Source organism: Dreissena polymorpha, chromosome 11 (genome assembly GCF_020536995.1).
Source record: "Dreissena polymorpha isolate Duluth1 chromosome 11, UMN_Dpol_1.0, whole genome shotgun sequence".
In the NCBI taxonomy this organism is placed as follows: Eukaryota; Metazoa; Mollusca; class Bivalvia; order Myida; family Dreissenidae; genus Dreissena; species Dreissena polymorpha.
In genome coordinates, this window is record NC_068365.1 from 64409016 (window position 1) to 64432468 (window position 23453).

The 23453-nt window shown below is 33.7% G+C and overlaps 1 protein-coding gene and 1 long non-coding RNA gene across 20 annotated transcripts in view; one reads left to right on the plus strand and one right to left on the minus strand.

Moving 5' to 3' along the window:
* The window catches only part of LOC127851091 (uncharacterized), a 194396-nt gene that overhangs the window by 109840 nt on the left and 61103 nt on the right, over positions 1 to 23453 (plus strand). For 2 of the 19 annotated variants that reach the window (XM_052384591.1, XM_052384592.1), the window contains exons 2-3: positions 10048 to 10215; positions 11396 to 14410. The exons of 16 other annotated variants lie outside the window; for them this stretch is intronic. In XM_052384591.1, the coding sequence (XP_052240551.1) occupies positions 10048 to 10215; positions 11396 to 11583 (356 nt within the window). In that variant the 3' untranslated portion in view covers positions 11584 to 14410. Of the gene's footprint in view, positions 1 to 10047; positions 10216 to 11395; positions 14411 to 23453 lie in introns of those variants that run through there. One more of the 19 variants, XM_052384595.1, reaches the window with a different exon arrangement.
* Positions 17846 to 19154, minus strand: LOC127851096 (uncharacterized). Its single transcript, XR_008035662.1, has 4 exons — positions 19070 to 19154; positions 18707 to 18841; positions 18268 to 18375; positions 17846 to 18092 (listed from the first exon to the last, which is right to left on the minus strand). It is a non-coding gene; the product is annotated as an uncharacterized LOC127851096 (long non-coding RNA).

Below are 23453 nucleotides of genomic sequence, written 5' to 3' on the forward strand. Positions count from 1 at the left end.
ATGCACTTCGGCTCCAGAAATACAATACAAATAAACTAAACAAGACGTGTGTGTGACAACTTTCAGCTGGAAAATATTTGAAATAGGGTAAGTGAAGATATCTCTACGTGGTCATTTCTGTTATTTAGTGCGATCTCTTGCTGATTAATGTTAATAGTTGTTTTACTTGTTGCCACCCAACTGTCAAAGTAAGAGATGTGTTTTCTCAGGTATGTGTATACACATACCCGGTTTTCTCACCACTGCACGTGGTTTCGACCGATTTGTTTTGCACGTTTTTCTACGGAGCACAGCGATGGCCACGCTTTCAAAATGTGTAGAAGGAATCGAAATATAAAATCAATCGGTTTGCCAATTTCTTTATATTCCTTTACAATTTTATATGTCGTCTGCAATCTATTTCAATTTGAGATGGTTTAAAATTTGCAATTTGGTTGAGAGGTAAATAACAAAATTGTTAAGCCTTTGAAATAGAATTGTGACTCTTATTATCCACCATACCTGGATTTGTAAAAAGTAGTTACGTTTTAGTTATTTTTAGAACTTTGTTTAGGAAATTTATCCAAAAAAGGCAGTTGAATAAAAACTCATTTCTTGTTTTATGACAATAATTTTCTGTGAAATGTTGCTAACTTGACCTTGTATATGAATATAGCTTTGTATTTATTCAACTTAAGGTAGTGCATATCCTTCCTAACTTTAGATTGAGATTTTGTAAATTAGTGTAAAAATGTATTGGTTTTAAACCAAAATATGAATAAAGCACACAAATATTGAATGTCAAAAATGTGTTTATGTTATTCTATCCGTCTTAAGTTTTAAAATGATATATAGTTTGACCATATTGTACCACATTGAATGAAGACAAACCAAAGCAAAGTTTTAATGAATTTTATCCCCCCCCCCCCCATGAACCTTAATAACTAGGAGTGTCCTCCTCAACAAGGAAGATTTTAGGCTGGATAGTCTATGCATAATGAGAAATGGTCATCTTACACTGATTTCTGGACACACTCACATTAACAATACCATTATTGTTACTTTGTACTTTAAGAAGTATTGTTTTGTATGAAAACCAATCAATGTTTAAGAGTTAAAGATTCAACATGTGCACATTTTATTCGATTTGAAACAATCCCAACAAGATGCTATGCAAAGTATTTGTAATATACTGCTATTGTAATCATAAACTACATTTTATAAGAATACATCAATGTTCTTTGTTATCGCTAAACCTATCATGACATAATAGTACTTGCACATTATTGCATACACACGTGATATCATTATTGTTCCATGGTTTCCATACAAGAATATAAGCAATAATTTCCGCTTTGCCATATAATAATAACTTGGTTGCATATGCATTTTGGTCGAAAATTATAGAACTTGTATGGATTTAAATAGGTTTACAATTCAACTGCAATGTACAGTATTATTATAAACTTTAATTAATTTTAATTTTACTACCACTCTCAATCTGTTTTCTATAGAGGGTGAAGTAAATTAAACATAAAAAAAATATTTTCAAAATTACAATTTGTTTTGGTGGTTTTTATTCTGATTTTGCAAATTGTGTTTCTTAATCAGATAACTTGTTATTCTTGTTAAAATTTAATTGTAATTGCTTAGGATTAAACTTTTGAAACAGGTGAAACCGGTATTGTAACGCAAGCTCGGTTTATAAACAACACACATGCATTTTAAAAATGAGTAAATGAACGTAGCGAAACTCGAGTTTATATGTAAGAAAAGATATATTTAAAAAAAACAACAGACAAAATATGCTTAAAAATCTCACAAGATTAATGTGAAAGCATAGTTCTAGAAATTCTAAAATGTTAAGTTTATTAAAATATGCGAGATAAAGGAGAATTTTGACAAACAGATCATTTCTGTATAATGCAGCGCAGTAAAACGACATTTTAAGCAGAAATGGCATACATAAGTGATTTTAAGACATTTTTTGTAGTGTTAATTTGGTATTGAATTTGCATTATTTGCTTTATATTTGTACTAAGTGAAACCATTTATATGACGGTACATTGATTATTCCCTAAATCATGTGAATAAAGCCAAAATAATTTACAATTGTTTAGGTGTGTTGACGTCACGGATAATGTTTGTGAAGTTTTTTTTGTAAAACAAGGACGGATTATAGATTAAATATCGTGACCGAAAATAAAACATATCTTCGTCGGAACCCCACACCGTTGGTTATTGCCGCAATAAGTCAATAACTAATTAGCTATTAAATTGTTTAAGAATAGTAAAAATACTAATGTTCATTTTAACTTGGATGAATCTGATTACAATATCTAGAAAGTTTAACAGAAAATAAAAGTCGGGGGCGTTTAATAACATTTCAGGTAAGTATATCTCAGTACATAACAGATCACGTCAAGCACATTATTTGCTTGCTAAACGCGAAATCTAACGATAAGGCTAAATAAAAAAGTATCTCGGTTTCTTGTTTAAAATGAGCATACAATGAACACTAAATATTTCAGAATCATCTAGTCAATAATACGAACAGATATCTTAGAAATTGATTTAAATTCAAAGCTATTATTAAATGTATGCGTTTATTAGCGATCATTTTGTGGTTTACTCACGCATCTCGTTTTTTTCAGTAAATCCGACAGTTCGTATTACGTTAATAGGAAGATATTTTTTTAAATGGTCGTCACATTCGAATCGCTGTAATAAACCGAAATTGCGGCATAACAGGGTCGTTATAAGTCTAAGAAACAGACAGCACAAGCTTCTGACATTTTATTTGTACGCATTTTAATTCGATGAGCCACAGAGGCAACTCGGGTTTCTCGACTTACCGATATAATTCTGAAGTTAGCTTCTCCCCTGCAAATCGAACAGGAGGTTTACATGAAAAAATCCACTTGCATAAATGCCGAAAATTTGTTACAAAAGTATTAATTTAATGTCTGTTTTGCCACAATTTACGATCACTAATCATGTTATTGCCTAGTTAATAACGACACTCGCTTGCTTATTGTTATTGTTGACATCTTATCAGCGATTAAAATCTTTTGATTTTGATAAAAGACAACAATAGGTTCGAGTGTTACTTAACGCATCTCGAAACGACGGGCTCGTGACCGCTATACACAGGTGGGAAATGGATTTGGGAGTGAAATATACTAGCCATTTGCCGTTATAGACATGTGACCGTTTTTCTCAGATGTAATACAGAAGGATTGTCGTAGGGGGAATCAAGACTGACCGCTGTAAGCACGTGACCGTTGGTCTCAGGTGGCCGCTTAGACAGGTTAGACTGTATTTCCTTGAAATAGTATTATTGTAGTGTTAAGTGGTGAGACCACTCTAACTATGCTAATGAATAAATAGTATTTTTATAAAAATGAAATTAAATTTAGAATTATATACCTCATAGGTACTAAATGTGATAAATGTATTGACTAAATATATGCTTGTTTGCGTATGTTAAACGTTACTGTTACAGTGCTTTTGTCAACCAATCAGAGCTCATGAGCGTAAACATCCTGATTGTAAACAATTAAAATCAACTTTTATATACTGTAACCTTGATGCAGAATCGTTTATCAAGTTGCGAGAGTTGTTACGGAAATGTAGAAGAGTTGCAAAACGTTCTACGTCAAAGTGAACATTGAAACGAAAGCGACACGACTCCCGAAACCGAATTGCGAAGAAGAAAAGGTCTTGAATTATTTGTGACACCCAATAACTCATCGTTATGCGAACACGTTGCTGTCAGATCTTCGGCGTCATTTTGCTGGCGATCACGAACCTGGCATTGATCATCGCGTTTGCCACGCCTTTCTGGGTCCTTTGTGGGTCTGACAGGGCATTGGGACTGTGGGGCAATTGCAGTGGGACTGACTGCAAGTGGAGAGATGCAGGTCTTGTAACTTCCTTGTATTTGATTTTCTGAAATTATTTTCGATAAATAGCTGTTTACGGCCAATAAATAGCACATTGATTTTGCGATGGACATGGGGATTTTAGGCATAGTCTGATAATAGACATAACGACTAGACGGCTAACTTCGTTTTATATGGGTTTCTAAAATAGTAAAAAGCAATAAAAAGTATCTTTAAATACAATTTATAAGGCGTTTATTCTGATTTTTAACAAAAAGTTTGACAATTTACGTTTACAAATAATTTATTGAAAACAAAGGTCTGATTATTGTTAATGTTTATTTACATCATATTTTAGTTGAGTTTTTCCAGTGCATGAAATTTGTGTTTTATGGTGTATTCCATATTACTGTATACAAGTGGTAATTCGTATGAAGAAAGTTTATAAATAAATACAGAGTACATATCACAATTCCACTGCACTTTTATACACGTGTACATGTTGATATATTGATGCAATAATAGGAAATATTCTTTACTCATATATACACGTATATTCAAACCGCACAAGTGAGTAGGTATGAACCTTAATGTATAAATGATACTACACTTGATCATACTTAATGCGTCCTAATATGGCGCTATTTCTATAACAATATTTTGTTCTTCACTAATGACATATACGCTATGTAAATATTGTAGTAAGACACAGATTGCTATACAAAAATGGTAACCAATTGCGTTTTTAATGAAAAATCAAAACACGATATTTTTTTGCTAGAACATTGAAGTGAGACTGTGTAAGTGATAGAAAACAGTCACATTGTGTAGCATAATTATTCTGGCTTTCAGGGGCGATTTTCAGACAGGCTGAACACACACTGACCATGATGGAAGGAAATACATTTGCAGAAAATGCACCAGGTTTGTGCTGGAACGTTAGCTTTTTGTGCTGAAACGCAGGTTTTTGCAAATAACCAATGGTTCTAAATATAATTATGTATTCAATATAAAAATATACGTATTTGAACTTTTGGAGCAACTGGAATAGCAATAATTAAAGGACATTCGTTCGGACTAAATAAACTAGTAAATAGCCTACCGTAACGAAAGTGTAATATCACTTCTTTCATATGTTACTACCAGACCAGTTACTCGAACAAGATTGTGCCTTTTTTGCAAATTTTCTTCGGTATCTGAATAATCTAGTTTACCGTAAGTCTCGAAATATTGAATCCTGGCGAAAACTATCAAAGTCTCATATTTTGTAGTATCTTTTTACAAATAACCCAGAACTTTTGTTCGAATGGCGTCTAAACGGAATTAAAAAAATGTTTAGGTTTATTGGAAAATATGATCGCCAAGAGCGGGGCAATTTTCTTTATAAAGCAAAAATGTGTGAACATTCTGAATGTCACATTTTTGTCAAATCGTCATGAAACCCAATCAGAACATTTATAATAATGAAATTTCGGACCAGTTTAAATATTCGTCCGTTCTTTTGAAGAACATAACTGTAGGTGGTTGGCGCAGATTTCCTTTCATTGCTATATTTAAACCTTTTAACACTTTAACAATCACATGTTTCTGTCCAATCCTTATGAAACGTTATCAATATAAAGAAGTGATACTCTAGGGCCTCTGCGTAGTAAATTGCTTAGGTTTTTTATTCTAAATAAAATTACGGTCCCCAGTAATAACATGTCTAACTGGACCATATATATATTTTGAACAAGAACAGTCACATGATGTAGGACAATTTTTTATTACATTAATATCTGTGGAAATGGAATTATATTTAAAAACGATACCTCTAGCAGGTTTACTATATGTGCAGCAAATAAGTGTTGATTCAGTATTGCAGAAATAAGGGGGTATCAACCGACTCACATTTTTATCATAGAATATTTTTGGAAGGTCAATTTAAACAAGACTTTTGTTAGAAAACTTGATTTTGATATGATCTCTGGTTGTGGCATGTGAACTTTCAATAAAAGGTTTAAGATAATAGTCAGTAAACGATTCAATAATACAAGCACATTCATACAGTGGGTCAGATTGAAGTAAAATAAGTTTACATTCCTTATCAATCTGCGCCAAAGAAGAAACAGAAAGAGAGCAAAGTGCACTTAGTAATTAATGTTTACCTCCATTTTGTAATAATGTGTAGCAGTCATTTAAGAAAGCAGTCGTTAAAATTTACGTCTTATGTTACCATTTTTCCTTATGCCGTGTGAACGTTTATTTCTTAGACGTTTACTGAACAGAGAAAAAAATGAATTAATCGATTTATTTTTAGAAATAGGTACATCATTAAATACATTATCATTATATCCAAGTGGGTAAGCTGTTTGTAAACGTTTAATCAATTCAAATTCCGACACGCACCTAGCTTTTAATTGGTACTGATTTGAAATACTATTATCAAAACAAGTTGCTCCACAGGTTGAATAGAAATATTTGTTACGCTATAGCCCGTTTTATTAAAGTGCTGGTAAATATAGTTGTAAAATTTGTTGTTATTTTTAATTAAAAAAAAGTTCCCTAAAACGTGTTTTAGTGATCTACCAGTCTGCCCCACGTATTGCGCACCTCAACAAGGTACATTTTAAGTAATGACATTCACTTCATGCATAGAATTTCATGAGACATCGGATTTAATGTTAACTGAAAATTTGCGGTTATTAACAGATGAAAGAATAAAAGAGGACCTATTTAACACTTGCAACATAAACACTTCTTGGGGTTTCACTTTTTATTGTACGATACGATTACACGGAGCTTGACTACGCTGCGAATAAGAACCTTGTTGTATTGTATCTCCAATGAAAGGTGTTCGAAATAAACTAATTTTAACTGTAGGTTTAGAAGAAAGTAATTGTCTATAACTAAGCGGCAAATAAATACTACGTGCAATCGGAATTCTCAATGGGGAGAGAACAACTTTAGATTTTTTTGTTATCAATTTGTCCATAGTTTTATAATTTAGCTAAACCACCAATCTTGTAGTTACATTAATACACATTGCCAATTCAACATACATAAAAGAGTGAAAGGCAGCTTGTCAGATAATGGTCTGTAAAAATTCCGTATAACCTGCAAAACTCTCAATTGATGAACATACAATTTTACTTTATAAATACAGAGAATGTATAAGAATCTATAATAAAATTTCTTAAACAAGGTTTCAAAAAATAATAAAAATAACAATACCGCTACCAGCCTCTGAAGGCTGAAAATATAACAACATCGAAGATGTGTACGGGGATACACGCTACTGCATCCACGCAGCACACATCAATATGTTGTGCAATTCAATATAAAGAAGTGAAACTAAAGCTGCTGGAGCAGTATTGAATTCTTAATATATACAATTAGTTGGTCCTTTATTTAAGACAAGTGACCGATTGCCAAAACAGTACAAAGCATTGGGGATTTAAACCGGTTTAAGAGCGCTCAACCTCACACTTGGCCCAGCAATATTCATGATACATTTAAGTGTAAATACAATTTAACCTCATAGCGTTGTAACTCAAATTAAACAATAATAAAAGGATATTAAAACGCATTCAATTTAATTACCAATTAATTACTCAATGATAGGAGAGATACCAGAGAAAGAGAGTTACAAAGTTTTGAGGAACGATGAAATGAAACTACGTACAAGTAATGATATCTCCAGGTTCAAACAGGGCTCCAGGTCAAACACATGATAAGACACATTTTTATACATACATTATAAACGTTGCTTAGATTTAGTAAGTTCCTTAGGGTCTCAGGTGTTTGACATTCTTGTCTACGTATCAGTAACGTGAAGATTAGCAGCAATTATATTATAAACACACCAAAAAAGGTGAAAACATCTTAAATTTGTGATGCTGGCCACAGTTAACAATTGTTTAACAATATTAAAGAAGTATTAAATTTAGAATACAAAAAGTGATATGTAACAATTTTTATGAACAAACTATGTACGTAATTTTGTATTAAAACTAAGAAAAGACAGTCGTGTAACAATTCTTTAGTTGCATTTGTTCTTTCAAATTTGCACATTTTTTACGAGTGAGATTGAGATATTTAGAATATCGGTGAAGAAACAGTTTATCACTCACGCGCACGATAACAACGGAGAGTTCATACACGGTTTGTTTTATGTCGACTTTTATTTTATAATTCTGAGGATTGAATACATGTTATTTTTGTGCACATAATATGTTAAGTACGAAACACGTAATATTCCCATATTAGTTCAAAAAAGAGAAAAATGCTTTTACCGAATTTGTAAAAAATTCTTCAACATCAAGGAAAATAATTTCTGTTCGAGGTACTGCATATTCTGGCTCATCTAGACAACATAATTTATGTATGGCTCATTGTACAATAAACATAATGCAGTGATCGATTGAGTTGTTAGTTCATAAATGACCTCAATCTGCCTTCAATCTGCAGTTTAGTTTTATATGTTTATTTATTTTATCATGACTCAATGCTTTGGTCTCTATTTGTTCAAAGCTACGGTGCCTAGTTCAGCATGATTCAATGACATTTCATGTGTAGGCCAAGGTTTTTCTATCTATTTTCGGTAGTGTTCAATAACATGACCTCGAGTCCCGATGTGGTTAACTACGTTGTTTTCTTTTTCAAGTGTAGAACAAGGCCTTCTCCAGCAGCTGGAGTTTCACTTCTTTACATTATTTATATATTTCAATTAAGGTGTAATGCTAGGTTCTATATTTTTAATGTAGTTGAAATCCAAGATCTCGATTGACAGTGAATTCCATTTCCAGTGTGGATATTGGCTCTGTTCTAAATCCCCAGGGTAATTCAATGATGTATTCACAAGTCCAGTGCATTGCTCTGTTCTATATTTGAAGTGGGGTTCAATTCTTTATTCTCGACTTCCTGTGCGGAGCAACGCTATGTTCTCCGCGTTTCAATATTATATCATATATGTTCAGGACATTTCAAGCGTGTCTGCTTAATGTTCAGTATGGTTCAAGCTTATGAAAAAGTGGGGGTGAACGGATAAGGCCGATTCCGTGGCATATTGAAAACGCGATCCAAAATGGACGATTTTTAAACCTCGTTGCACAAAATACTTGTAGCACTATCCGCATACTGGATATTCGAGTTACATTTTGATAACGAGCGATATTATTGGCTACTGTCTCTCAATCTTCCAAAATCGGTGTTTGAAAAGGTGTGTGTTATATCTTTGCTGAATTGCTTGCAACAAGTTCGTAACGTTGTAAACAAATTTAAGTTTATCTAAAAAACAAACGACTCTCTCCGAATTTCGGTGATTGACAACACATGTGTAGGTGCACTCATAGAATAAACATTGTATATACATGAGAGAGAAATAACTATTCCGGAATGGTTAAGGTAACCGTCTTGATAAGCCGAAGTAGGACATGTCTGCTATCACCAATGAGGAAAAAATTCATCAACTACGGATGTGATCGTAATTTGTAGCTTACTAAACACTCTAAAAAGTGTCCATCATATTGAGAATGTAAATTGGTTGCCAGCATTAATTACAAGGATTGAATAACAAAATAGGCGAAACTTACGGAATTCGCTCATATAATTAATGTGAAAATTGCAATAAAAGGTGAATGCGTTGTAAATACAATTTTTTGAAATAGTATTGTTGTAAGGTTATACACAATGTTAATGTCTATTTCTGTTTTAAGAGGTTTATCGAGCCGAAATGCATACCTCGTTGTTCAAAATCACTCGATAGAAAGTTCCTCTCCTTGGACGTGTTCTTTATGAAGGGTTCTAGAATATGTACTCCGTATGCAATGTAGAGTAAGAATATGTCCTCAATGATAAATATAAATATGGTATAAACTTATTTCCTCTATGGTTTGATGGTTCAAGCTTATGGCCTCCATGTTATGTACAGTTCAGGCTTATTTTATATGTATTCATTATAGCTCAAGCTTACGTAATCTGTTTCCAGAAGTTTAAATTTGTTTTGATCCATTTACGATATAGTTTAAGGGAATGCTCTCCACGGTCTTATAGTTTTTGTGCAATATTATGTTCTACAGTTTCTCCAGGTTCAGAGTGGTTGAAGCTTACGACTTCAATTTATATTATGATTTAAGACTAGAACTTCCTTTATGTTACGTCCCCTATTTGCATTATGGTGCAACGCTATGTCCTGTTTTTTCAGTATGGTTCAAGGCGACCCAAGGGCTCATGCTGGCGGCACTGGCGCTTGGGATCCTGGTGTTGATCGTGGCCACTGTCTCCATTTGCTGCACGTGCATTAACTGCACGTGCTGTAGCTGCACGTGCTGTAGCTGTAATCGACCAATTTATTGGTTGCTCGTCATAGCAGGTAAGTTATCAATGTTGCAACAGCTGTAGCCCACATCAGTTAATCTGTGGGTTTCTTTCGTAGCATGTTTACCATTATTGAAGCGAACAGCTGTGTCCATCATTTGCCGATCTGTGGGTTCTATCAACAATCATATTATTATGCAGTCAAAGTTGTAGCCTTCAATAGTCAACTTATGAGTTCCTCATCGTAGCACATAAGTATTGCCACAGTTGCAATCCCCATCAAAATGACTGCGGGTTTCTCTTTGTAACAATCTGTAATCAATGAAGTCACATGATGTGTGGTTTATCATTAAGCAACAAATGTAGTCACAACGTTAAGCGTCGTCATCTAATCGATGAGTTTACAGTATAGCCACAGATGTGGCCCAACGGGTCAATCTGTGGGGTTTTCTTTATGGCAAATAATTAATCAATGTATCAACGGTTTTAGCACTCATCAGCAAATATATGGGTTTCTCATTGTGTCAGAAAGGCATTCATGTATTCATAGCTATCATGCAACTAGTCAGTCCAAGGTTAAAGCATGTGCAGTCAGCCTAGACCCGCCTTGATGTATAGTTAAACATGTTACTGCATAATGTATGAACATTTGTGTCGCAAACAGAGGTTATCATCTTTGAACACGTAAGCACCAAACAAAAGCTAATTTTTACAATAGCTACCGAGATTATTTTATTTGATGTTTGTCTGTTGTAGGTCTTTCTCACAACAGTTATGTATGTTTGATATAATGTGTATTTGTTGAAAATGTGGATAAGGGCGACAAATTCGTATAATTTGGGGGTAAGAGAAGTTGTGATTTGAGGTCGAAGTTTTTGGGAGTGAGGTCGAAGGAGATTGTTTTTAGGGGTTGGGGTCACATTGATTGGGTTCGATGTGGTTGGGGTCAAGATGATTGGGGTCGAGCGGTGTTGTTGTCGAAGGTGGAGGGTGTACATTGGGTTGTAACCACGGAGTTTTGATTCGAAATGATATCTATTGTTTAAAGTAGGGGTAGAGGAGTTTGGTTTTTAGGGACGTGTGAGGATTTAGAGCGGGTTGAGGTTGATGGAGTTTTTAGGTCGAGCTGTTAGGTCAATCTTGTCGTAATATCGCGCCACTGCTCAGGCGTATTTAAAAATTGAAACAACTGATGACGCCACATTTATACAAATCACTGCACATGCGTATTTCAGGTCTCTGCATCGCCGTTGCGTTGGTCGTGTTTGGGATCAAGGCGAACCAGGAATGGAAGATAGACTTCCAGATGGATATAAGCTCTAGTGGCCGCTTCGGCTGGTCCTTCTGGACTGCCATCGGGGCGGCAGGTGGCGCGCTTCTCACTTCAGTCATCTACTGCTGCATGGACCGGAAATCGTCATGAATAAGGATTTCGCACGGCGCATGCGCAGTCATTGCTTAAATAATTTCTATAATAAAAATGTTTCCTCATAATAGTCATACTTCGTCATACACTGTCTTATTTTATGCTAGTAACGATGATTTCAAGATTGTGTCAAATATACAGATTTTCTATTTTAATTTTGCATACGGATGTAAAAATTGATAAGCTGAGCCTCATTAACGTGTGTTTAAAGCAATTAGTTATGGTGCATCAAAACGTCAAAACTATTTATTGAAGTCATTTGTTTAATGAAATACCAACCGGAATACGTGATGTTTCAAACAATATAAGTAATAATCACTGTTTTCAGAAGTTGATTGGATTTGTAAGTAGTGACAACTATAGCATTAACAACGCTCAGTAACTCAGATTGGAGTACACTCCAGAGACCACGCATTGATTTAATATATATATATATAAGCAAATATTGTCCCGGCTGTAAATATGTATTCACTTTATCGTTGACATCAAAGTCTCAACAAACAGCGCATGTTGCATTTGTTTTTTTCACGTCAATATTTTCATAATATTACTCATATTCGTTTAAAGGTGATACTAGTCAAAGCATATTAGCATAATAACATTATATTCTGTGCTTTTTGTACTGCGAAGTCAATTGTTTAATCCATGATTAATAGGGCAATTTGTATGATCCCTGATGGGTAATATTGATAATATTTTAACATGAAACAGTTGCGTGTGTATTTACATACATGTTGTGATATCGAAATTTATTATATTTAATATCCGGGCATTTTCAATGTTTATCAGATGGTGGCATGTGGATACATTTAAGAAAAGGGACATGTCGGTATATTCCTGTATAAAAACCAGCAACAACAAAAACATAGTGTTTTTTAATTTTAAAAATTATGGAGTCAAACATTTACATAAATTAACTTGTTTTTATTTGTTATTTATATCAAATTCTAAAATCCTTTGAATGGTCAGTAATTTATTTAATGCATTCGCCCATTTTAACAAGGAAATATTTCATTTGATTGTAATATAAACTCACAAACAAATTCCGAAAATGAATACAACGTGTTTGTAACGTAAAACAAATTAACCACAGAAACCATGGAAACATCGAAATCACTTGATTTACAACTGCTTTCAGTTTAAGTGCAATCTTCCAATAACTATAAATATATCTCCATATAACAACACTAGAAGCCTTTTAAAATCTTCAACCATACAAGAAACGCATTCTGCTAGGTGTCTACACGTGTTAAAATTGTTACTTGCCTTAACAGATAGTCGACGACTCGTATTTCTAGAACAAAATCATATAATATGTTTGCTTACTATTCATACAAATCTATACTGTTCTGAATAGTCTTAACAAATAACAACAACAAGTAAAAAGTTGAGAAAAAACTTTCAATGATCCGGAATGCGAAACCGGGCCCTCCGAAAACTAAAGCTACAGCGCTACCATTGGCATTAATATATCTAAGCAAATTACAAAACACAACCTTATTTCTGAAAATTCAAAATGATCCCGAAAAAGGTTTCAAACGCTTAAAATATTTCATCGATTTTGAATAACGAGAAAACATCAATGATCGAATATTTTTAACATTTTTTTAGTCAGGAATGTTTTGTCGCTTATTAAAATAACGTATACGTTCTATTTTTAAATATATGGCCCGATTTTGAAAGTCGTCATTTTTCCAAACTTTGAAGCAGTCCCTTTAAACCAAGAATATATATCTTTTTTTAAAGTGTTTTTTCCTATATTCAAGTTTAAAAAGAAACAGATGGAGTATTGTTTTCTTTTAATAATTGTTTTAGGCTTTTATTTTTTTTCTAGATTTAGTATGAATATATAAAGTTATCAGTATTGTTACATATACCAAAAAGTCGATAGATACCAGTCATGTTGAAGCTTTATTCATGTTTGAGTTGCAATATACATTTTATTTTATTTTCTTCGCCATGTGTATATATTGGCTGATAATGTGTTGTCTTATGCATATATATGTAAGTTATCATATATATGTTTGCAAGGGTATTGTTTATGTTGCAATACAGATATTAACTTTAAATAAATTTTGCTCAACTGTAACTATTACGATTTTTAAGAACACTTCTTCATTGAAGGACACCACCTGCCAAATTAGGCTTTCATAACACAAATAAATCTTTAACTCATATACAATATATATATATATATATATATATATATATATATATATATATATATATATATACATATTAAACACTACCTCCATGGCATTTGAGCGAAAGCAAAATCTGTAACACCTGTTATTTGCACCGCATATTATAAAACACTTTTACTCATTAACTTCAATGTTCAGCGGTAACAAAACATACGCCGCGTTCCTATGGTAACCATGTAAAAATGTGAATGTTTTTCAAACTTTATCTAAATCTGAAATGATTTCAGATTTTTATTACGCATAGTTGCATTTCAAATGTTTAGTTCGTATATATATAATATAATAATACGTTAAGAATTAAGGATATTGATATTAAGTAATGAAAGTAGAATGCATTGGCAGAAAGCAAAATGGTACTTGTCTGCTTGTTATCGTTGGCAAAATGGTAAATCTTCAATGCAAAAATCCTATTAGCAACAATTTGGTTTCATTCATTAATACTATTTTATTATATTTTATTTCGTTAAAAGTATAAACATGGTCAATTATGTCTACTTAACTTGTTCAGTTTGTATTGTTTTATAAAACGTGCCTTTTGTTGATCGTTTATTTCATTTAAATGTATATATATATAGCCGTTGTGTATTCGTACGTCTCTAGCAAATAAATATATAATATTGGCAGGTGCAATTATTTATATCGCTTAGGGATCGCATGATTTATATAGTCTTAAGTAAAAACAAACGTCAACATTCTTATTCTCATGAATCACAATGGTAAGGGGTTTACTATTTGGTGTGCGACATCTTATGGAAGTCCTCTACAACGTTTGTTCGAATCATGCATCTCTTGACAAATAAGCCATTTCTAGGAATAATTGTTTTGTTATTTGTTTATAAAAATAGTTGTTCTAAATCTGTCTCTGGCCACATCGATTGCTTGTCATTTAGAGTATAAAAACCGAGATAACAACTACATTCGTATATAATAACATCGCAAAATCTTCACATAACTGGTTAGTTTCTACATGTCTCAGATTAGCGACCAATTACTTTTAGCCCCTCTTGTTATGTCAAAATCGTTTCGTTTCGTTTCGTTTCGTTTATTTTCAATATGCACATATTCACAACATGAGAACAGAATGAGCAAATACAGTTTATATAACATAAAAACAGAGTCACGTCACTTACAGGAAACAACAATAAATTACATCTAATAGGGTGTGTGAAAAACATAAAACATGCAGGATGAAATATCGGTTTAAGTTTGTTTTTATAGTAGCCAATTGGACCAAGTTTATGTATAATAAGATGTTTACTTGTAGGTTATCATAATTAATTTATTTTAACTCGGATTCCTGAGTGTTTGTTTTTATAGCATAATGTAACCTTTATTCATCGATTTAACACTTAAGTGTATTTTAACCGTTGCTCTCATTTAGGCGATACCGTCATGTATTGCGTGTAGTTGTATTGAAACACGTGTGTATCTGTTTTGTAAATCGGGGATTTAATCATTTAATTACGTATTTTGTAACCTTTAGGGCATAATTTACGATGGAGTACAGTGGATTAGCTTGTAAGGAGTTCTTCGTGATTCAGGGAAAGGTATTATGGCTATTATTTTGTTAAGGTTGATTAAGGATCAAAGCATATCAAGGCAATCAATAATCAAGCAAAGTGTAACATAATGTCATTTTTTTCAGTTTCAACGCATATTTCTGCATTAACATAAAGGAGAAAGAGCATATATACACATTAACATAAATACAGAAAAAACAACAGCATAATTTATCATATATACAAATTTATAATTTTTTACAATACATGTTTGCATATTGATTAGATCTACATAAGTTTCAAATTTCAAGTGTCCGGTTATTTGCAATGATGTTTTAGCATGGTTTAATTTAATACCATTTAATAAAGATTTGTTTTATTTAATTTTCAGGATATCAGATTTGCTGACAAACTTTTCTATTCACCAGCCCAGCAAAAGTATTCACTTTGGATTGGGGATAGCAAGGTTGGTTAGTCTTATTTATAAGACGCGCAAAGAATTTAGAGATACTTTTTATATGGGCTAAATTCTTTGAAACGTCTTATCGGTCAAGGACTTTTTTTGTGGTGGAAACCAGAAAGTTTAAATTTTCATCAATTTGCGTAAAATTGCAAAATAACATTACCAACTAATTCAGTTTTAGTTCAGAAGTCCTTTTTACCTCAAATATCGTCGAACTGAAGTAAGAAAGGCATACATTATTCAGTTAAACTTCTGCTCAAATCGCAACACTATCACTGACCTCTGGCCGTATTATGAAACAGATTTAAATATCAACCAATCAGAAGAAGGCATTACGGTGTAACGTGTACGCGTAATTTGTCTATTAATGTCATCTTAGTAATTCGTCAGCGAGTGAAAGCAGAATGAATATGCGCATGTTTACTACCGTTATTTTACTTTGAACATGTGATAAATAATTTTAAAATTGTATGTTATTCCATAAATCTGAAATGATAATAAATTGCAGCGTTTCTCCGTACAAAAATTACCAGTCCAACGTGTGTCTGAGGAACATAACTGAAACACGGACACTGACAAAATTGTTTCCGTAAATATAAGTAAGTAAATATTTTATTAATGTGACATGTGCAAACATATATAGAAATAACAACAGACTACTACAAAAAGGCATGTACCCGACCCAAACGGGCCTGTATACTATACTAATGTGTTATACATACACGTAACATGGGTGAAATGTATACAAATTTATCACAGTCTCTCATGTCTATACATTCATCACTTGTTAGAAGTTCACTAAGATAACATAGTCTTTTATTTTGGCATAATGGACACTTCAAGACAATGTGCACTTCATCTTCAACTGAGGCAGTATATGCCATATAAACACACGCACTTGCACGCTACTCTTTCCCACACCCACACACACTCACACACGCAACCGCGCACGCACACACACACACACGAAAACACATAAATAAAGACGGTTCACACAACAAAACGTCAAATGTGTGTTGCTTTGTCGAAATTAAGTAAGATATTAAGAAATTAAGTACTTATACTATATAAGACAAAACTTATATTTACTAACAATTTCTGCTCACTAATAATGTACGCTCACCGAATGGGAAAAAATCAAACCGTTAAGAATATGTTTAGTGTAAAGATCCATAACGCTAAAAGCCCGTACATGAATAGGCTATCACTTACACGATTTTTAAGATTTTAATAAAGATTTTCTCAAAGCTTCTAGAATACCGAAACAGGTTAACTTAACATAACGTTCCATGACACGTTTGCCTGAATCAAGCCTTTTGGAAAGTTTTGCAACCTTTGCAACAAATTAAGCACCGTCCATGGAAGTTATATTTTTAATAGTAGGAAAACTTTTAAACAACCGGCCCGGAATTTCTTTCGTTAATTTTTCGTGATACAGAATGTCCGTCATCATGACTAGGTCGGCCTTTCTTTCGTGAGTTTTTCTTGTCCCGGGCTTCGAGTCTATTCCTGTTATGTTTTCATAAGCTTCATCCAATGCTTTCCCAACACTTCCGGTCAACTTCCCGTGTCGTGCAAGTGTATCGTCTGTCAGTCTGTGGCCGACTGATCTTATGCTGTCTGCAATTATAACGAAAACAAGAAACTACAGTCTCTGAAACAATTTTCAAAAGCAGAAAGTTACAAACAATGACGAGTGCATGTTCAGAAAACATTAATTAATTTCACTGCTTCTTCAATAAATGCAATGCACGTTGTTGTGGTTGTATCGTTCTTAAGTATTTACCTTTAAATTCTCTATTCAGAAAATCATTGACGAGATCGGTCTCGATGTTTGTGCCTCTGCCACCAGAAAGATTGATCGTTCTGTTCCATATGAGATCTTGTCTCAACCTTTTTGGTAGAAAGCAATTCAAGCCTGTAAATTCTGAAAGTCAAGTTATGTTGAACACGTTTATTAATAAAGAAATATATTTATTTAGGCCATGTGTTTAAAACAAAAATGTTTGTGTATTGTTTTTTATGTAATTTTTTTCCAAGTAAAAAAAAAAATGAAACATAAGCCAAACAGTTTATTATAATGCTTACTAGCGATCAATCTGTGGCCAAGAATAGTGTACTTTGTGTGATTGTGTTTGATGAATTGAGGCAAGTCACACTTCCAGTACAGGGTTATCATTGGCCCATCGTTCTGGCGAACCGCATTCCGTCTAATCATGTCGGACAATCCTCTCCATAACAGCATCTTGACATACTCAAATTTTCTGTCAATTGTATGACTGGCACTGTGAGAGCGCTTGTTCGAATTCCGGCACTCGGCAGAACAGAACCAAACTTCATCTGCACATAAACATCGAGATAAATTTGTAAGACATATAATTTTCAAACGAAAGCTTCACAAATTTTCTATTTTTAAGACTGTTTTGTATATTTATCTTTGTTAAAAATATTCCTATATTAAAGATGTGCTTTTTATTCCAAAGATACATTACAGGTGTACTGTTTGTTTATGTACCTTCACCGGGAACTGTTTCCTCTGTCAAACCCACGCATTCCAGATGAAACCAAACACCTTCTGTGCATGCAACATTTTCGCATTCAATCATCACAGCACCCTCGATATCTAGTTAAAGTATTCAAAACACAACCTTTAATTAATGTTATACGTTCAAAGTAACATTTGTATACACGCCGATTATGCTTCACTGTAAAATATGATTTTCAATACTGTTGTACAGTTATAAGTTTTAAATTGCAGAAGTTTATTTGATTTCGATAGTTTAACGAATATGTTATTGTTTGCAAGGAGGGTTGAAAACGAACGATAGATAATAACATTAGTATCGTCTTTTTAACTGTTTGTTTTACCCACCTTCCTTGCAATTGCAGAATCCATATGTGTCCTCTTCTTTTAAATTTGAAGACGGTATATGAACGGTCACGTCGTTCCATACCGTATCAACAATACAGGTTGACACATAATTCAACGCCTCCTCTGCTTCTGCCGAGGTCATTGTGGGCACAGTATCGAGGGTGGGAAGGTCAAGCATTTCCATTGCAAACAGCAATGTGTAGCCCTCTGTGACAAACTGCGCATTCGGAATAACAAAAAATGTACAAATCGTAAAAAGCTGATAATAATAAAGTGGCTATTAAAAGACGTTTTCTCTCAATTCTTTCAAATGAAATTATAAAATAAATGTTTTTTGTTTTGTTTATCTATGAGTAGTAGAAGTGATGTTGTTGTTGTGGTTTTTGTTATATGCACAGGTTAAAGCTCGATTATGATTTAATGATATTAAATGGCAAAATATTACCTTCAGAAAGTCGGACACGTAGTTGAATGTTTCGGAAACATTTTTCGAGACCGAACGTTGATTAAAAACGTTTTTTAGATGCAAAGCGTCCCTTTTTTTGTGGCACATCTTGTTCATTGTGTCCTGTTATATAAACATAATTACTTAAAATGACATAAACTATAATAAAAAAAGTTATTGCTTTTCGAATTTTCACCGTTAAGAGCAATGTTTAGTCATTTAACTATAATCAATTACTACCATTCTCACCAAACGTGCACTAATTATTTTATATACTCGTGCTTATCGCAGTAACTGACGATTATTAATTTAAAACAGAGGGATTGGAATAAGATAACTTAATTCAAAACAAATCAGCCTCTCAGATGGGATGTACCGAACCAGTGATCGGTGAACCAGTGATATATCAGAGAACCAATATATATTTTTAGTGATTTACCTGCATCAAAAGCATGCGCTTGTGAAATTCCTGCGGAGCGGGTTCCAAGCATTGTAACCTATCAAGAGGTGTTGGCTTGAGCATTCTGAGCATCTACGTACCGCTCACAAGATAAGCCGTCACCCCAAGTAATAATCCTGAACGGATCACCATCCTCCTTTAGCGGCACGTACTTCTGCAGGCCTTCAAGTATTTTGATCACGCCGCTAATACTTGATGGATTTTCATCTAATACTCCAATGTTAAACTGTTGAAGACAAAATATATAAAATAATGGTTGTAAATACATTATGAGAATATGAATCAATAAAACATCTACATAACGAATACGTGATATTATAGTGGCTGCGAACTTCTTCGACCAATGGAGAACATAAATTAGAATTCATACCAGTTCACTCTTTTCGCAGCTCTCTGCATGGAACGCGTGCTTCGTACTTTTAATGCCATTGTCTTCCAACGGCTGGAACAAAGACATGTACGCCGTAACAATGCGTTGCACCATTATGATCATGTGCTCCCTTATCGTACTCGCTTCGTCTTTTGTGACGCAGAACTTTTCTACAGGAATGTCCGTGGAACGGATGGTCATTTCATCATCAAAATGGGTAGTTCGAATTCTTTTTTTGACTATAAACGCCAGTGCCTAGTTTTTGTACTGGTTACCGTGATTTCTCGTTTGATGTCGAGCTTTAATCTGCTTCCCGACACTATCCCAGCAGATGGTATACCCTGGAAATAATGTTGCTTGCAGGCAAATTACATTTGCGTTAACTTGACCACACACACATCTGTTATAACTCCATATTAAGTACAGATTGTGGTAATTCCTGAGCTGTTAGAACAAATATAAATAGCAAATACTCTACAAAGCTATTTATATTGTTATTAAGTGAATAAAATCTAATCAATTTGCTTTTAGCAATCAAACCATGAAATATGATTACGTATTGTTTTAAGTTTATTCATCATCTAGTATTTTCTGAATAATAATTCTTACAATACACGTTACACACGTGATACCTTTAGGAACGCTTGGATCGCCGTACGGAATCGTAATGTCTGCTTCGTCTTCTTCAATATCATGCCATTCATCGTCAGATAGTACATCAATGGAAGATGGTGATCTTGATTCCGATATTGATGTCAATTCCGAGGCTGTTGATGAAGTTATATTAGGATCAGTTCCTGGATCAGTTCCTAACATTGTGCCGGCGTTTTCAGAGTCTGCTTGAATTTCTTCTTCATCAGTGTCTCTACCCGGCCGCACATACTTCTGTTAGAAAACATTAAGTTCACATCACAGCTGCATAACAATTGCATTACTTAATAAAAGTTTAAGTTAAATGATTTCCGCGTTTGGTCTTTGACAAATATTTATATGAGAAATAAATACCTATTTAAACTGCCATATATACAGCTTATTCTGATTCTGTGTAATTAAAAAAATGTTGGTTAGAAATAAAAAACAGTTACATGTCAGCTTTAACAGTACTACTTTAGTCGATACGAAGAACCTCTGCGGTCATGTACACTATTCAAATGCGTCACATGCATTAAGCCCCGTTTTCCAAGAGCGCCGCAAAAATATGCCACATGCATTAAGCCCGGTTTTCCCAGAGCGCCACTCGAATGTGTCACATGCATTAAGCCCCGTTTTCCAAGAGCGCCGCTAAAATGTTTAACATGAAAACAATTATGTCCCATGGAATGAGTGATATATTGGACGTCATCTATTGATGACGTTCAATTGAACGAATGTTTATGGGGTCTAAGTTTCGTTAAGTTGCAGGTTATAGCCGCTATGGGAAAACAAGGCTGCATGCACGTAACACATTTGAGGGGCGCTTTGGATAAACAAGACTTAATGCATGTAAAACATTGAGTTGCGCTATGAGAAAACCGGGCTTAATGCAAGTGACGTTTTTGAGAGGCATTCTGGGAAAACTGGGCTTAATGCATGTGGCAAAATTGTGCGATTTCTTTGTTCGAATTCACTTTTGAACTATGGCTACATCGTATTTATTATATACATTATAGCGTTTGTTATTTGACACTTAAAGAAACTAAAATACGTGGTGAAGTTTTAAATGAAGGTTGAAGAATGTACCTGAAGTTCCGATTTCCACGTTAGAAGATCTTCATCAAAGGTCCGCTTCAGACTGTCTAGGCAGGAAAGCATGGCATCTTCCCCAACACTGAATCCCATTTTGTTGAAATTCTGAAAAAGCTGAAATAAAAATACATCAACATTTGGTATTGCATAAACGTGTAAATAACTATGCCTGTACATGAGTATGTTACCTCAATATCATATTAAAAGCAAATTTCGTGGGTAGAAAGCCGTACCGAACGTTTACATCCGGCTCGCCACAACTGTACAGCATTCATTTTCTGAAGTAATGACGCATTTCGTGGTCGCAAATACCCCACTATCATGGACAGAATTGTTCCAAGAACGGGTGTGATGTTTTCAGGTTCACTAAAATGAACAGTTTAAAAATTAATAGTGTGTATATACATATTCTGAACTGGTGAATGCAATAAAATGGATAGAAATTAATATTTAAAAAAAAACACACACACCACATAATTGACATATTATTTCATTGATTTTATTTCATAAATTATACAATATTTATATATTACACCTACCTTCCAGCTGTTTTTGTCATTGACGCTTTAAGGATTTCTGTTAAGTATGCAGCTGAATGCTGGAACTCTTTCACCAATGATGTGAACGACATATTACTGAAAGCCTTAACAGTAGCCATGGCAGCATTTGGTATCTTTCCCCTACTAATTATAGTCTTGACATGCTTTCTTGTTTGTTTTGCAATCAGTGTTATCAGCGCACTTCTTGCGGTTTTTGATTTTTCAGGTAATATTTAAATCCCTGACTGTAACGATAGGCGGCAATGTACTTTACCCAAGATGATTGCACTTTACCACGTTTCTACAAATAAAGGGTTTATTAATTATTTAATTTATTAAATATTGTTAATTAGAATTATATTAATTTATTTAACATTAAACGGGCATATCGACGTCTTATACCCTACAAGATAATAAAACAATTAACTTATATTATCATAAGCACATACTAAATGATTGTTTGACACTCAGGCTTTGTTCATATAAGCTACCCGGAATCTATTAATTATTATAAAACTTTGTCGAATAGACACTTTGCGGGCGCGGTAACATTCTTACATTAGTAAACTCTTATGAACTTAATGTACATTGAAAACGCGAAACGCAAGCGCGCTTCTGATCACGCTGATGCACAGCGGAAAATCGTTTAATTGAAGTGAGCGGATTGTGAGGGTTGAAGTGAGCGGATTGTGAGGGTTTAGTTTCAAAGCTCACTAAGACCCGGTATCGATCATAATATTTTTAAACATGTTATTCTTTTTCTTTACATTTTATCACATCAGATTTTATATTGCAAAAAGCTATAAATTAAACGAATATCATAATTAAATGAAAACACCGTCGATATGCCCCTTTGAACTTATTCAGATTAATAAAGAAATGAATGAATAAAAATCATCCAATTTTATTGAACATATTTTTTTAATTAAGTCAATATGCACGTTTAAACGAATAATCGTATGTGCTGTTGCATAAATTGTGTAACGTAGGTTATTTTATAGTGAGGTACATTTTTTTTAAAGATATAGTATTTCTCAATGTTCCACAAAGAATGATACCTTTGGAGTCTCCGATTTAATTTAGTAGACTGTGGCATGGACAACTTCCTTTTTCTGGAAATGTACAAGGTTTCTGCGGTGATACCGAACAGTTTTTCTTTGGCAAGCTGCCCTTCACTTGCAGTCTTCAACAGCTTTTCACATCTAGGCCACAGAAACCTTGTGTCCCTTTTTTCAGCTTTAGGAGTCACTTCCACATTTAATACACTTCTTACCGATTGTTCAGAACGCT